The sequence below is a fragment of the Molothrus ater genome, chromosome 6 (assembly GCF_012460135.2).
Source record: "Molothrus ater isolate BHLD 08-10-18 breed brown headed cowbird chromosome 6, BPBGC_Mater_1.1, whole genome shotgun sequence".
Taxonomy (NCBI): Eukaryota; Metazoa; Chordata; class Aves; order Passeriformes; family Icteridae; genus Molothrus; species Molothrus ater.
Window position 1 is genome coordinate 37,416,500 of NC_050483.2, and position 16,180 is coordinate 37,432,679.

At 42.0% G+C, this 16,180-nt stretch overlaps 1 protein-coding gene across 1 annotated transcript in view; it reads right to left on the minus strand.

Annotated features, from left to right (window-relative positions):
• BAZ1A (bromodomain adjacent to zinc finger domain 1A) overlaps positions 1-14,422 on the minus strand; it is a 65,353-nt gene extending 50,931 nt beyond the window's left edge. The window contains exons 1-3 of the mRNA XM_036384303.2: positions 14,349-14,422; positions 12,941-13,090; positions 5,721-5,999 (exon numbers count right to left, since the gene is read on the minus strand). Of these exons, the coding sequence (XP_036240196.1) occupies positions 5,721-5,999; positions 12,941-13,053 (392 nt within the window). The 5' untranslated portion in view covers positions 13,054-13,090; positions 14,349-14,422. The remainder of the gene's footprint in view (positions 1-5,720; positions 6,000-12,940; positions 13,091-14,348) is intronic.
• Positions 14,423-16,180: the final 1,758 nt, after the last annotated feature.

Consider the following 16,180-nt stretch of genomic DNA (forward strand, 5'->3'; position numbering starts at 1 on the left):
AGATTGTATGTTTCAAAGAAACTAGTAAGAAACACGGTTTTGCTTAGGAAAAGAGCAAGTACAGACTAGATGTATCAGCTGTCTCCTGCAGAATTAGGACAGTACTACACTGGTATATGTATCATTTTGACTGCCCAGCATTTGTTTCATAGCATTAAAAACAAGTAAGCAATAAAACAAACCAAAACCTTTACCTTTGAATTTATATTTATAAAATAGAGAATGTGAGAATGAGAGCTAACAGAGACTGGCAGTGCCAATTGTTGTAACAGCTGTTTTAACAATCCATAAGAAAGGAGCTGCAGGTTCTTTCCCATATATCATCATCTCATAGCTTCCACTACTCAAATACAAATATATTTAATAGTCAAAAAATTTACATTTACATCCCAAAGGATTTAAGGGCAATGGAAAGTAAATTCGTTAAACATGATTTTTCCAGGCCAGAAGTTGACTGATCCTTAAACAGCTATGCTGAAAAAATGCATACTGTGTTTCCATTATGAATAGGGTAAGCTGCTCTCCAGTACTATCAGAGATGCTGTTTCACAGACACCATGCTAGTTTTGATACTTTCTGGAATTTCAAATTTACCTTTCAAAATAAAGTAGTAAACTTCCTTTGCGTACAGGAACTTACGTTTAAGCATTACCACTAAAAAGCCACACAATTAGTAATTATAATTTAAATAATTTAAATTCTCTGTAACTCATTAGTCTAAACATGCAAGACACTTTGTCACTCACTACCTAGTGGTCTTATTATATAATAACTCATCCTAGCACTCAGAAGACAACTACAGATATATAGATATAGACAGATAGATATAAGCAACTTGCCAGTTTGAATAGAAAAGTTGGAAAATTAGCTATAACTTCATCTCTTGCAAGGATTATCTTCCACCATCCTAACTCCTTATCAGCTACAGTCTTGACCAGCAACATGCTTCCTGTGCCCCATTTAAGACTTACAGAGATGAAAACAGTATGCAAATCTTTTAATTGGCCTAATGCAACGCTTAATCCACTCCTAAATGAACACTCCTAAAGCACTGGGACACCAGTGAAAACAACTGATGAGTTAAAAGAAGTTTGATCTCTGATTATCTGTTTCCTGCAGCTTGACAATTGTCAACATCAGATCATTCAAAGCAGAGAAAGGATCTTACCCTAATCAAATGTATGATCAGATGCAGCAATTTTCCTAACAGAACATCATCTACTACTTCTGCAAGTAGGCTCATTTTTAAAAGCATTCTGGTGTTGCTTGGTCACAGACATTAGGCAAGTATTCTTTTGCAGTGGTGTCATCTAGTGGTCAAATTCAATGAAAAAAAGATATTCCTTTCTGTATTATTTTCTTCCTTCTTACACACTGACCTTTAAGCCATCTATTTCAGTCTGTAAGTGGCTGACTTTTTACTTAAGTGCCATACTAACTAATGGACAAGAATCAGTTGTGCTCCAGCCTCCACATGGGGAAGGGAAGACATCACCACATAAGCTATTTTCAAGAGTGGAAGTAGAGTTGTCAGATCTCCTCACTGCTCAAGTCAGACCAAAAGCTTATAGTTTAATTAACTAATTATCAAACTGCTCACTTATATATCCTGATAAAGAAGGACATTACTTCTTGTGATAGCACCCAGACTCAGAATACTGATGATAAATCACAATTTGTTGTTTACATGGGCTGTAAATGTAGTTTTTCCTCCAACAAATTAAAACAGTTGTAAAATCCAAAAAGCATGATGCTGATTTTAGGCAGAAAAGAACAGGTCTTACTGCTGAGCAAGTTAAGCTGTTGAAGGTTTTTTTTTTTGTATGTCTGAGGCATTAGCTGAGGTTACTATTTTCAGGTAGGCCTTCCATACCACATAGTTTCAGCTTTCAGGTAACTGTCTTCAGATGCCAAAATGTTAAAAATCAATTTCACTAGTTTCGAGTATCAATAATAAAACACAGTACTAAGACAGCAACAAATGGACAGGTTCCTGCAAGAGACACTATTCCTTGAGGAAAATCAAAAGACCAACAGGTACATGATGGGTCTTGAACTTCCACTTTTGAATGTCAAATATAGGAAGCAATTCCAGTAATGTGACCAACATATTTCCTCTCCCTCAATAAAGAGTGAGCTAAAACCTTAGCTGCTTATTTTACATGTTAATTGACTATGGCTAACATGAAATATTGCTCTAATCCTCCCCCCAATAAAATCTCAAATAATTTCCATACCTTTTTCAATAAACTACTTTCCATAAACTGCAATGTGACATTCTAATGAACAATATTTTGCAATGTCAACTAGTTTCAATTCTTTAGCAACTCAAACTTAATTTCAGATGAAGTTTTCTTTTTATTCTATAATGTTTCTGACCAATATTTCAAATAGTAATTTTGTCTTTGGTGAAGGTAGTATTAGGAAAATGTTGTTACACAATTCCTACGTTTCTTTAACTGGAAATCTGAGCATCTTGTGTTTGAAAGCATAGCACAGCTGCCACTTTGGACAAAAGTCAGCCACAGTTTGGCCAGAAAAGTCAGCCAAACCAAGAAAGATGGCCATTTTTAATCAATACATCACTTGAAAGGGTTAAAGAGCAAGCAGAATTATCTCCTTGTTGCTTCTAACAGATTACCAAAATGCACCCATAATTTTTAGAGACCACCTGAACAAGGCATATGATAGGATTGGGGGGGGGGGGCTATCTCTGCAATTTGTTTCTGGTTGATAACAGCTGTTGGAGACACCAGACATACCAAAACAAGAGGAGGACAGTATATCCCAAACTCTCCTGAGTTCCTCTTACCAGACCTCAGTAACAAGGCAGAATTAGCCAAATTCAAAACTGAGCACCATAGCAAAAGGCTAGAAACCAGAAGAGACGTAAGACCAGAAAAAGTAATGGAGCATTAGACTCTGCAAAAACCAGAACACACAGGTTTCATACAATCAAAAAAACCATCATCTTCCTAGACTCTGAACAAAGAACTTGTCCTCTCTTTGCAAATCAGCTGTCATCTCTTGCAGTGTTATAGACAACTTCATATGCTCGAGGATAAAAAACATTTATACTAAGCCACTAAGCCAAAATGCTAAGCCTTCTAGTGATTGGGCTTCCTAATGCTTATTTTGTTCAAAATCTAGAAAGCTGCAGTCTATCTTGTGAGTATATTACACATGCAAAGTCAGGAGTTATAAAATATCAATATTTAAATTGTTTGAACAAGGCTTAGTTACATATGCATTATGTAGTAGGCTTGGAATTAAATGATGCACAGAGCTCAGAAAACCAAAAAATCCTGCTGACATTACATGTGCAAAAAACTTTAAAACAGCGGAAGAATTTACAACACCACAAAACAACTGGGTTTTCATGATCTGCCAAATTCTGTTGCTCTCATAGGATGCTATTACAATATAGATGGACTGTAGTAACTTTTTCTAGAAAAGATCCCAAAAACATAGCTGCAAATGGCTCTGCTGAAAGCCGTACTATGTACAAGTAACGTGAGTTGGTACACTTAATCCCCAATGCAGTACTTCAAAATGCAGGGCAAAGTCAACTGTTAATTGGCACACAAATAACTACACCTCACCTCCTCCCACTTTGTATTCTTTAATTATGTACCTCTGAGCATGAAAGTCCCTCTGCATTACCATGCTATTTGCAGTGTTTCCTGGATTTAGTATTAAAGGTCGGAACTAGTACCCTGCTATACCTTTGTCTGCAATATCAGGTGCATACAATCAGCTAAGGAAAGTTTTTTATTCTTCATTTTACACCAATTTATACTTACGTAGTTTAAAACATACAAACTCTAGCAGGCTAATTTGTGATGGAAATAAATTTTATTTGAAACTTTAAATCTTTTGAAAGGTATCCATCTCAGAGGCTCAAGAAACTTAACTTCTATCCTATACATGTACTGATCAGTGAAAGTAGAACATGCACATCTAACTATTTTGTGTTTATCTCAACACAAGTTCAAATAACCAAGAAGGTTGAATTAAAAGCTGGTAACAAACCCGCAGCATTCTCTTAAGGTGGTATCACAGCTTTACCTTTGGAAACATGTTTGGAAAGCTACAATGCACACATGCAAATATTTTAGAAAAGTAATAGAAAGAGTTATTCTTGAGGGGAAAAAACTTCTAGAAGAACAATAATTTTTTTTGCTATTATTTTGGAAACTAACTGTTTTCTACATCTGAAGATACTAAGGCATTTCATTGAGCAGAAGAAAAAGAACAGCTGAACAATACTGACAGTTCATAATATTTGGGTTCCTAAATAACAAATGAAACAAACACACACCTCATTCTCTAAGCAAAATACTGCAATACCAGTGGAAACCTGAGTCTAGTCATTTGACAAGTATAAAGATGAGAAAGAGAGAAAGAAACTTTGGATATAGGTTTTCCATACAGAAGGCAGTAACCCTACTGAAGTTGTTCTCATCCTGGCTTTGCAGACTGGCACTTTACTGGTTGAAAAGAATAGAGCAGTGAAGAGAAGGAAAGCTTTTCTATTAAGCACTGACCTTATGTACATAACCATACCAATTCCCTTACAGCTATCTCCTGCAGTGCATCGAGATTTTTCTTCCTGGTGTAGTACAAAATTTGCCATAAATAATATCTGGATCAGCCACTACAAAAACTGACACAGAATAACTGTTCTCCAATGACCATTTTGAACCAGCCTGCTCCTATCACCCAACAAACACCAGTCTATGCACTAAGTATCAGGCTACCCAGAGGAGTGCCTTCTACTCTGAAGTGTAAGCTGTCACCTACCTCCTGAAAAAAAGCAAAATAAAATGACCCTACAAGCAACAAAACCCCAGCAGCAACAGCTGAACCCACAAAGGCTTTAGCACCCATTCTGCAGGTACATCCAAGCTAAGCATGTTTTTTTCACATCTTAAGCCTCAATTAGGTAAAACTGTAAACTCATTTAGACAAAATATGAACCTTTTCTAGACCTCCCCTAAAAGCTGCTTTAAACAAAGACTCAAGCTTATTTCTACTATAGAGCATATGTACCAATGATATGAGAAAGAATGCATCTGAAGCTTAAAATTCTTCCAAGGTTTTAATCAGTCTAAGACGACAATAAAAACATTTGCAGTAAATACATCAGTAAGAATAACATTAACTCTGAGTGGGAAGAAACCCCTATCAACCTAAATTCCAGATAATCAACTATTATAAATATTATACAATTAATTCCCAACTTCACTGAAAATGCAGTCACAATTTTTGCACTCCCTAAGAAATAAAAATCCAACATTTATCAGTTATTTTAAGCTTTCAGTAGCCTGGCCATTAATTCTGAATGATTCATGAAAACTGTTGTGTGTTTTTTAAATTTGTATCTTCCCCTAATTTCACACTAAATCTTATTCTACAAACAAACCACCTTTCACAAAAACCAACATTCCTTTGCAAATCCACTACACAGACCAAAAAACATGCAGTGTCAAGACCTGAGAACATTGTCATATCTCCACAGCTACTTCAAAGCTAAGGGAAGGTATCAAGCAAGCAACACAATCCTGCTCTTAATTAAAGTAGAGAAGCGCAGTAATAGTATCGCCAACTGAAGCATCACACCTCACTTGGATGTATTTGTTTGATGGAGTTTATTACCCTGGGGTTTGGGTTCAAAAATGCACACACAAACAAAAATTAGTATTTTTAAATATACTTACCTTGCACCATTATTTCTAAGTACTTCCACTATTTCATCAACAAAATACCGATCCTTGACATAAGCAAAGATTTCATCACAGATCTCATGCAGGCGGGTGCGATGGGTAAGGGTGGCCAAGTAGAGAACTGGAATGATGAGTGCTTCTGGAAAACTTTGAAGATTATGTCTGGCTTTCTTCTCTGATTCCAGAGCTTCCTGATATGTGAGTCCTGGTTTACCTGTGACAGCACAGCTCCACACAAGGCTGTTGCAAAGAATGGTGCGCTCAAAAAAATCACTGGAAAGGAAGAAAGGTCAGAGGGGGAAGAAAGAAAGAAAACAGTTGAGTTCTGACTAACATTTTAAACTTGCTCACATTTAATATAGCAGCAAATTGCAAATATCTTTTACAGCATGAAATGCAAAAGCAGCTCTACTCCTCTACAGTTTGTACATATCAAGGGGTACTTGACGTTTTTCAGGCATGGTAAATTGCTATTGTACAACCAAAGTCTCCTCTCATTACAGACTACAGTAAGAGAATCAAGACTTAGACATGCTGCAAACAAATACTCATGTATAAGAAGCCTTTTGCATAATAATAATCACACTGGGTTTAATAGGTGTCATATCATACTCACATCTCCCCCATTTCCACAAATATTTCTAAGACGAGCGCCTAAAACTGTACAAACACGAAATAACTTTAAGATCGCAGAAACATGTTGCAACTTGAATAAGTTCCAGATTTTGAGTGCCTTAACTCACAAACTAGAAGATGGGAGAGGTAAAAAATTAATGTCAAGTAGTTCTCTAAATAGTTTTTATTCCTTCACTGTTTGCATAGCTCTTACAAAAAAAGCACTGAAATATTTTTTCCTACAGATTCTTTTCCTCCCTTGTTCCGTTAGTAAATATTGATTCTCCTCCTTCCACACATTTCCAATTAAGGCTAAAATTGCATTGTTGTTACTGCTTGCTTACTAGCTATTATATTGGAATCAAGAATGAAGAGCTTTCATTAGTCAAAATCTGTCCATTTTTGACAGGTGTCAGAAGAACAGCAGCTTATTAAAACATTTTCTAAATGAAGTAGATGATGCATCAATTCACAAAGCCATGTTAAAACATATCATATACTATGGATCAGTGATCAGACAGCAAAGCAATCTTTCAATATGCCCCAGTTCAGACAATGCTTTTACTTGCCTTTACAAATATTAATGGACTAGTATTGATAACTACTGAATACACATGACAAACCAAGCTCAGAAAGCTTTGTCAGTCCAACACAGCTATTTCAAAGCACACAGTACTTTCAGTCAATTGCATGCTACATGAGATGCCTATACTGAAGTTTCATTTCATTCCCTTCACAAAAACCCCAAAACTAAACCATACTGTTCCCATTTTTAAAAGGATAGACCTGTTCAAATAATTTCTAGCAATGAGGTTAAGAGAATTGGACAGTTCACAGTCAGTTTTTTCTTGCAGTCTCCCTGCAAACCCAAGCTGGCAAATGTTCATCAGTGACACTGATGCAGATGACAGTGTTCACTGCAGAGGGACAGATGAACCATAACATTTTGTAAATGAAAATGGAAATTTCAGATTGAGGACAATGAAGGGTCTTGGCTCAGATAATCCTTTCTGTATGAGCACAGTATTCCTCTGAGCAAGATATGCTTTAGGAAGAACCATCAGCTGCAAGAAGGACAGAAGAGGAAGGGATAGATAAATTATCTGGATAATATTTAATAGCTACAGAATTTCAGATTTTTATATCATCTGCTATCCTGCTATCTACTTAATATATTTGACAGTATATGGATAATGTGGGCCTGCTTACTCTAAAGACAAAAAGGACAAGAACAAAGGAGAGAGAATTAGATAAACTACTCTTCAAGATATGAAGAACAGATGGCTGTCAGTCATTCTTTGTGCATCTTTATTGTGTATTATACTTATTTAAACATATTAAAGAACAGGTTAGACAAAAATCTGTTTCGTGAGTTTAGATTGGGTTTTTCTGTGAGGTGATAGAATAGATGAAATATGATCACTTCAGGTCTTGTCTTGCCCTACATTTCAATATTTCTGTATTAGAACAAGGTAATTTTTATGGATGGATATTCAATGGATAAAGTAGCATTTACTTCAATCTTCATTCAGCTGCACTTCTAAATATATTTTTGTGTCTCACTTACCCAAGAGGCTCTTGATAACTATCTTTAGCCAGGAAATAGAAAAACACTTTCACGAGTTACTAAAAAATGTACCAGAATATAATTTTTTAAAAATTATGAAAGTAAAGTTTTAAAAAAAAGTCAAGGAGGCATCAGAGAGCAAGGGAGGGACAGAGACAGTGTCCCTTTAAGAGCTGCTGTTATTCTTTGTGAGGGGACACCAGGCAGTCATGCTATTTAAAGCAGCAGCATTGAACTTAGAGGAGAAAAAAAAATAATTAAAAAATAACAAAAAAAAATTTTAAAATCCCAGTCAACAAACCTCTTTCTAAAAATTCCTAATCCATGATTATTACAAGTACAAAATGCTAAGATTATTTTAACTGAAACATATTTGAAGTAAATATGTTCTATTTACACATGAGCATATTTTGTGTATCTAGTTTCATTCTCCCTCATTTCCTCTTTTGTTTTGTGTGGATTTTTCCCCTGTGAGTTTACAGGGAAGAAAAAAATTAGTGTGAAAAACAGCTACGTTCCATTTGAAAGCATTATTTAGCTATCTTTACCTACAGTGCATCAAAACCATCTGTGGCTTAGTCTGTTAGCAGAGTTTCACTGCAGTGTTTTAAGGATCTCACTTTAACTTGTTTTAGAGAAAACAGAATCCCACAGTATACCACTAAATATACTCCTTCTGTCCCTGTCTCTCTCCAGGGCACATCAGTTATCACAAAACACTTGACAAAGACACAACATCTACCAAACCAAGGAATGGCAGCAGCAGCAGTGATACCCTTTCCCTTTACTTGAAGGGTAATAATGCCCTTGATCATATTCTACATCCAACTTAACTTCACAACAGTAAGAGCATCTGCTGCTACATCACATCTCAAGCATTACCTATGTCTTTATCTAGGGTATTATGGTTTCTGGGGCTTCCTTGCTGGTTCAAGATCTCTGTGGCTCTTGGCAACATGGAGGGAGAAGTTCATACAAAACACATCCACAAACGTCACTTGCATGGATGCATCTGCATTCGAGATGTCCAATGCAACTGCAGCACCCTGGTGATGTCCACATCAGCTCAACTACTCGAGCAGCATGGACTAAAAACTAATTTGTCTTTGTAGTTGTAATTAACACCAACTTCTCAGCTGGATGCCTCTTTCATTTAATTAGTTCGTTTTCTATGCAAGGTAAGGCAAACTGTAAAATTATCAGCAAATCATTGAGTAGTAGTTTAATGCCACTACTCAGTAGGTATTTGATAGGAGGCAGGTCATTAACAGAAGCAAGAAATAAATTATTGGCAACCTCTGTGCTGACTGCATTTGCAACGGATATAAAAATCAGCCTAGTAATTACGGCTTTTTCTTGAACACACCGAATATTCCTCTTGATTTTAAGACTGACTATATTTTTAGTGTGCTTCAAGAGCATTTATTGCTAATATTTACTTCCATTCTTTTTCTTAGCATATGTTAGAACAAGTAATTTAGTGTACCACAGGAGGGTAATCAGAGAAGACTAACTCTGCCATTCTGGATCAGAGTTTTCTTATACTCTTGGTCTCCAGAAGTAGTCAAGAACTTGCATTACAAATCATGCACAAAACAAACAAAAAACCATCATAAATACATTTATTACTTAATATTTGTAGGTTAATTATGCATTAAGGAATACATTTTAAGTGATGAGTTTCTCTCCAAGAAAAGAGGAAAATTCACCTAATTTAATTAAGTGCTTTTAAAAAGCCTTTTGAAAGATCTCTATTTGACTGTAACCAAGAACTCTACAGGTCAGCCTCTAAAGAAGTTTCACTAAGTTTTGAAGGTGAGGAGAAACTGCTCTTCCCCGCTATCACGTTCTAGAATGAGAAACATTCCTACCACTGTGTCTATACTACTCATCATTGTCTTTTTCAAACTATCTTCATATACAGGACTTCCCACACTTTAGTAGTAGCTTTCTCTGCACATCTATATCAGCTATTAACTGTCACAGACAAGGTGTCAAAGACTGGTGGTAACATCCCACTGGTTCAGTATGTTTTTCATGCATTCCATATATCTCATGCACATCCGTACTTGATTTTTCTACTTTGACACCACAGACTCTCCTTGCTGGTCTGTCCCTCTAACCAGGAATGTAATCAAGCATGGAAAACATCAGCTTTCCCAGTTTCTGTTACTAAGGATAAATATAACTGGACGTGGCTCTCCCTTCTGAAAGGATTACAAAATTATGTGATTGTATTTCGAATTAAAGAGGAAATACATTCTTTACAGGAAAGTCACTTTACAAAATACTACTCTTGCCAAATTTTTCTCCTATTAGTATAACCATTTCTTATATAGAAAAGAGTAATACTAATGTGTGATTTCTAATCAACTCTACTAAAGCTGACAGATGCATGAAAGCAGCTTTTCACCACTAAGTTTGTGCTCTGCCAAAAAACCCACCAAACAACCCAACAAAAAACAAACACAAAACCAGCTTGAGTCTTAACTGTTTGTAATAGTTAAAAGCATTCATGCAGTTGATGTAGGGGGTGAATTCAGATTATCATGTATATCTGTACAGCCCTCTTCATCTAGTCGGACTCTGGAATTTTTAAATTCTCCCCTCAAATAGTGGATTCAGAGAAGTCTGACTTAGACAATGGCTTTCTTTCATGAAACAGCTAATACAATTTTAAAGAAGTGGGCCCTTCCTTTCCCTATTAATCTACTTGCCCTTGCTTAGGCAAAGAAATAGGTAATACTGTTTTCAGAAGGCATTATCAATCAGCAGAGAAAGCCGATGTTTTGAAAGATCAAAACCTTTAAAACTGTCTAAAAGACGACCAACCTTATGTTCTCCAGCAGATTATGCCATAACCAACAGTAACCTAAACTTACAACCCATCTGTGCCAGAACACTTTGCTAGGTAAAGAAAGTACTACATTTTTCAATCCAATGCACCAATTTTATCCAACCTAACAAAAAGGGCCAGAAAACAAAACCAACAAAAACAAACCCATTACCAAAAACACACACACCCCCATACACAAAAAACAAGCATAGCAGAGTTTTCTGTGGAGTCTTCCCAAATACCACATTCTAAAGCCTGACCTCTCAGCTAACCACCTCCTGACATTTCTAGGGATTGCCTGTGTGAACATATCTAAATTTACTCCTTAATTCCTGAACTTTGGTTAAGTAAGGAATTTGGTCTTTCATACTTATTGACAACACCTCTGCAGTATAAATATGCCTGTCAGAATACTTCAAATAGTCACCAAACATTTTGAGGACAGACAGACATTTTAAAAAGATACTCTCCATACTGAAATTTTAGTAAAACTACATGTACCTGAAACATATTTCCCTGTGTCAACAAATACATTAGTCATCTAATGATGTGATAATAATTGTATCCAGAAAAGTAGCTTATCAGAATAAGCAAATCAATATCAATGTAAGCAAAGCAATATCAGAAGCTGGGGGAGGGGGACTTCATTCCTACAGAAACAGGAGGCTGTCACCTGTCCCTTGTTAGGTTCTTATACACCCTATAAGGAAAATACTCCTTACAGAACTCCCAACAACATAATCAGCACCCTGAGAGTATATAGTTCAGGGAAAAGTAAGGCATTACCCTTCAAAGTTACCTAATCCAGCTTCTTTAAAATTTTATTAAGCCAAGTGTATTTGAACAACAAAAACAAGTCTAAACATGAAAAAGATTTAGGTGTGCTTTTATTTCATATATTGCAAACGAAAAGCATTTTAGATTTAACCTCGTTAGTCTGCACATTCTAAAAAAATTATAGTTTGGATGTGGGGGCCTTTTGTAGGTGGGAATGCTGCTGGATCAGACCGGTGGTGAAAATCCGTAATTTATCAGCTTTTGAAAAACGTTTTGCTAATACTTTCTGTCCATTGTTCTTACAAGCGGTGAAGTAAGTGGCTGCAAGTTCGGGACTACCCGTGCCATCCGCCTTCACTCGTTAACGGGAATTTCACCTATCCTGTTCAGCTTTGTACACACAGGGGGGGGAAAGAAAAAAAATATATAAAGGATATAAGAGCGATAGAAGAAACGATAAAAGCCTCACTAGGAAAAAAGCTCCTAAGGTGACAGGTGCGCTCGCTGGGCTTCAGGCGAGGTTTAACCCCCGGCTGTGCCGCCCGCCCACCCAGCCGCACGGGAGGGCTCCGGCGGCGGGACCCCTGCCCCGCCGGACAGGTGCAGCGACCCCGCGCCGCGCTGCCCCGCCGGCCATTTCCAACCGGATCAGCCCGCAGCTCCCCGCGGAGGCGGGGCGAGCGCGGCCCTGGGCGGCGCGGCGAGGGCCGGCAGCAAGGGGTTAACCGCGGCGGGAGCCGGCCGGGGAGCCCAGCCCGGAGGAGCCCGGCGGGCCCGGCAGCCAGTACCCCCCGCCCGGCCGTCAGCACAACAATAGGGCACCGGCACACGCCGGGCGGGCGGCCCCGCTGCGCCGGCTGAACGCGGGCCCGGCGCGGCCCCTTCCGCGGGGCGGCCTAGCGCCGATTGCCGCCGACACGCGGCTGCCGGCGGGGGCGGACGGGAGGGAGAGCCCGAGCCCAAGCCCGGCAGACGCTCGTTGCCGCCCGCCGCCTCCCACACGCGCAACTTTCACTTCCCCGGCGGGGGCAGGGGCGACACCGCGGAAGGAGCGAGAGAAGGAAGGGGGAAGGAGCCGGCTGTCTTCCTGCCCCGAGGGCGAAGGGGGCTGCGGGGTACCCCCGGCGAGGAGGGGCAGGGATTCCCCTGCCCCAGGCGAGAGATCCGCCCTCTCTTCCCCCATCCCCCTCGCGAGGGCACAGGCTCGGCGCCAGCCACGGTCCCCCACTCACACCCCCCGGCAAAGCTCCCCGCAGCGATCCGGGGAATCCCCTCTCCTCCCTCCCCGCCCGCCCAGGTGTCAGAGTGGTTGGGGGCTCCAGCCGCTCCCCGCCCGCCGCCGCCGGAGCGCGGGGGGGTTGGCGGGGGAGTGCAGGACGGACATAGGGACGCGGACACCGACGCGGGGCTGTTTCTTACTCGTAGTTCCTGAAGATCTCGTTAGTGACCCTGCAGTAGAAAACACGCTCGTCCGGCCGGAGGTCGGCGGGGGGCTTCACCCTCACGAAGGGCTTTCGGTGCAGCAGCGGCATTGCCCCGCTCCCGGCTCTCTTCCTGCCCCAGGATCGGCTTCAGAGGGTACGAGGAGAATAAAAAACACGGAGGGATTAAGCGAGGCAGAGGCGCCCACCAGCCCGGGGAGGAGGGAACGGGCCCGGCGTGTCCCTCCTCCCGGGGGAGCCAAGGCAGGAGCGAGCAGGAGCGGCGGTGGCGGCTCGGCGGAGCCTTTTGTGTGCCCGACACGCCGTTGCCTGCCTGGGACTGCGCGCGGACCAACGGCGGCACCTTCCTCCGCCTCCGCCCGCCTCACAATGGGGCCATGACGCCGAGCGGCGGGCGGAGGCGGCAACCCCCTCGCCAGCCGCGCAACGTGCTCGGCTCGGGGATACCCCAGCCGCGCTTTGTCTCCTGCGGCGCCTCTGCCTTCGGGTCACCCCCTTTCCCCCGCCTCTGACCCACACACGCCGGGCCGGACACCAACTTCCACTCCCCCGCCGCCGCCTCCGCCTCCTCCTCCTCTCCGCAAAGCAAACACCCAGGAGGGGCAGCGCCGACCACTTATCACCCTCCTTCCCTTCCTGCCGGGTCGCTGCCTAACTGGGGTCCTCGCCCTTCCCGCCCCGCGCCTCGCCTCACCCCGGCCCGGCGGCTGCCGGGCTCCGCCGCCGCGGGACAGCGCGGCCGCGGCGCGGGGGGCAGCCCGGCCTCCGGCCTGTCCAGCGGGGGCTGCGGGGCTCCCTCCCTTCCTGCCCACCTGGTGCGGCCGCAGGCTCTGCTCGCTGCTCGGTCGGTGCGGAGCGCGGTCCCCCTCGCCGCGTTTCTTCCCTTTCCTCAGCCCCCCCCGCCCCCCCCGCCGGCTCCTGGGAAGTTTTTGATCTACTTCTTCAAGCCCTCAATCAGGAAGAGCTGCGGGGAGGAGCCTTCCCCTGCTCTCCCCTACATCTTTATTGGCCGCTCGGTGCCTTCCAGCGTGTGTCACACAGGAAGACAGCGAGCTACATTATTAATTAATGGCTGAGAGGGCGCATCCTCCATTTTTGAATTATCAGCGGAGACCTCCGGTGCGGGGGGGTGCGCGCAGCCCGGCTGCCGGGGGGAAAGGCGGCTCTCTCGGCGCGGCGCTGCGGCCGGGCCGGGCCGGGCTGCGGGCGGCTTTAGCGCGGCGACCCCGGCGCAGCGGTCACGGCTCGGCGGGGCGGCCGAGCCTGCGGCGTGCGGTGCTGCCCGCCCGCGCCTCCGCCCGCGGCGGCAGCAGCCGGTGCCGAGGGGCCGCCGAGCAGCTGTGCGACCGCCGGCCCCGGAGCCACCCCCTCTCTGCCCTTCGTACCTGCCCTGCGAGCCGGGCCCCGGCGCGTCTCCTGCGGGGCTGATCCCGGCGGATTTCGGCGTTTGACAGTGCAGGGCCGGGCACGTTGCTCTCAGTTACAGTCCCCGAGCCATAGTGCTATCGGCGCGGGCGGGGGCGTGCGGGTGTATTTTGCAGAAAGTGCGATTGTATATAATTAGGATGAGCGTGAGGGTTGTACGTTGGCCCCCTAACATTGCTTTTCCTTCTAGTTCACCGAAAATGTCATTAAATGGTTTCATTAATGTATTCGGTTTTCATTACCTTTTTTTTTTAAACACTAATGCGTTTACAGTGTCATTGGTAATTAAAACTGGAGTATTAAATTAATTGTGTTCCTAAGAGTGCCAGCCAGGTTGGGAGACAAAAACCACAGAAAGTCCACATCCATTGTACTTAATCAGAACTAAGTGAAGTGTTTATATTAAAAAATCTACAGAGTAACTGCAGAAAGTCCTTAGAACTATTGAGGTGGTTAATATCTGAAGGCTGCTACCTAAATAATTCAACAACTGAAAATGCCGTTCCTGCAAATAAAGGTCCGGTGCTGTTTCCTGCACCTGTGCATGGTTTTTCTTCTTCTGCAAGTAAAGGCAGCAATCGGTGCTGCTGTAGCAAGTGTGACTAAAACCTAAAAGAATGTATACATACAATCCATTAATTATTTTTAAAAGGTCAGGTTTTAATCAAAAACACTGAAAAATGTTAATGTTCACTTCCTCAAATTAAGTTTACAAAGCTTGAACTGCAAACCAGCTTAACTCCGGAGTCCTACCAGTTTATTTTCCTTTACCAGCTGGCTTCCCTTTCAGGTTTTATTTTCTTTCTAGCAGAGGGCACAAATGCTACTTTAATTAATGCACTTGTATCTAACATCTGGTAATTTTTAGTCAACTTTGCTCAAAACTGTATAGTACGCCATGCTTATGACATTCAGTGTTGCCAGCTCAGGGTTGCAGCGATTTTGCAACACTTAGCTTTGTTTTAAGCTCTTCAGCAGATGCAATTAAATTGGAACCTCAGGTCAGCTTAAAAATAATAAATCTCAAGTTTGAGAGAAATGCTGGAATGGGCAGCCCCAAAAGGCTTACGAACTAGAAGGGAAAGAAAGCTTTGAGTTATAAATTTTTGTAATTTTTTTTTTAAGCCAGTATCATGATATTTGGGAACCTGGCTGCTTTTTTTCATGCTTGTATTGTCAGCACAGCATTATTTTAGCACTAGTTGGTATCCATGAAAAATGCATGAGCTGATAGAACTGTGACATCAAAAGCAAATTCCCCTTTCCTCTTTGCTCTCTCTTGCCCTCTTTCTCTTTTCTTCTCACCTTTTCCTCCTCCTTGTGTTCTTCCCCCCTCATTATTCCCTCAGTGATTTTCCAGTGAACAGATCCTCACTGAGTAATAGGGTTGCACTGTGTTTTCGTGTTCTTAGGACAGAGAGGAGCAGTTCATTTAGTTTTCACCTTTGTTCTTTAAAATCTACAAATCCAGGCTCTGGTTCTTCTTCCAATAAGGTCAGCAGGACCTAGAAGAGGTTTTTATGATGCCAGCTAAATGTCTACTAAGTGGGCATTGAGAAATCAACATAAAATAATTCTGAAACATCAGAAAAAACTTACTTTCCTTCCTCAGGAATATTTCTTCTATTTTAACACAATGCTTAGTCTTTACAATAATTTGGGACTTTTTTACAAATTACTGAAAGTAGTTTTAATTCAAGATGCAGGAATGGTATGACTGGTAACATTCAGTGGGGTTGTTGATGTGGATTTTACCACAAAACAGCAAAAATGAAGCTGCTTTCCTTTTAGA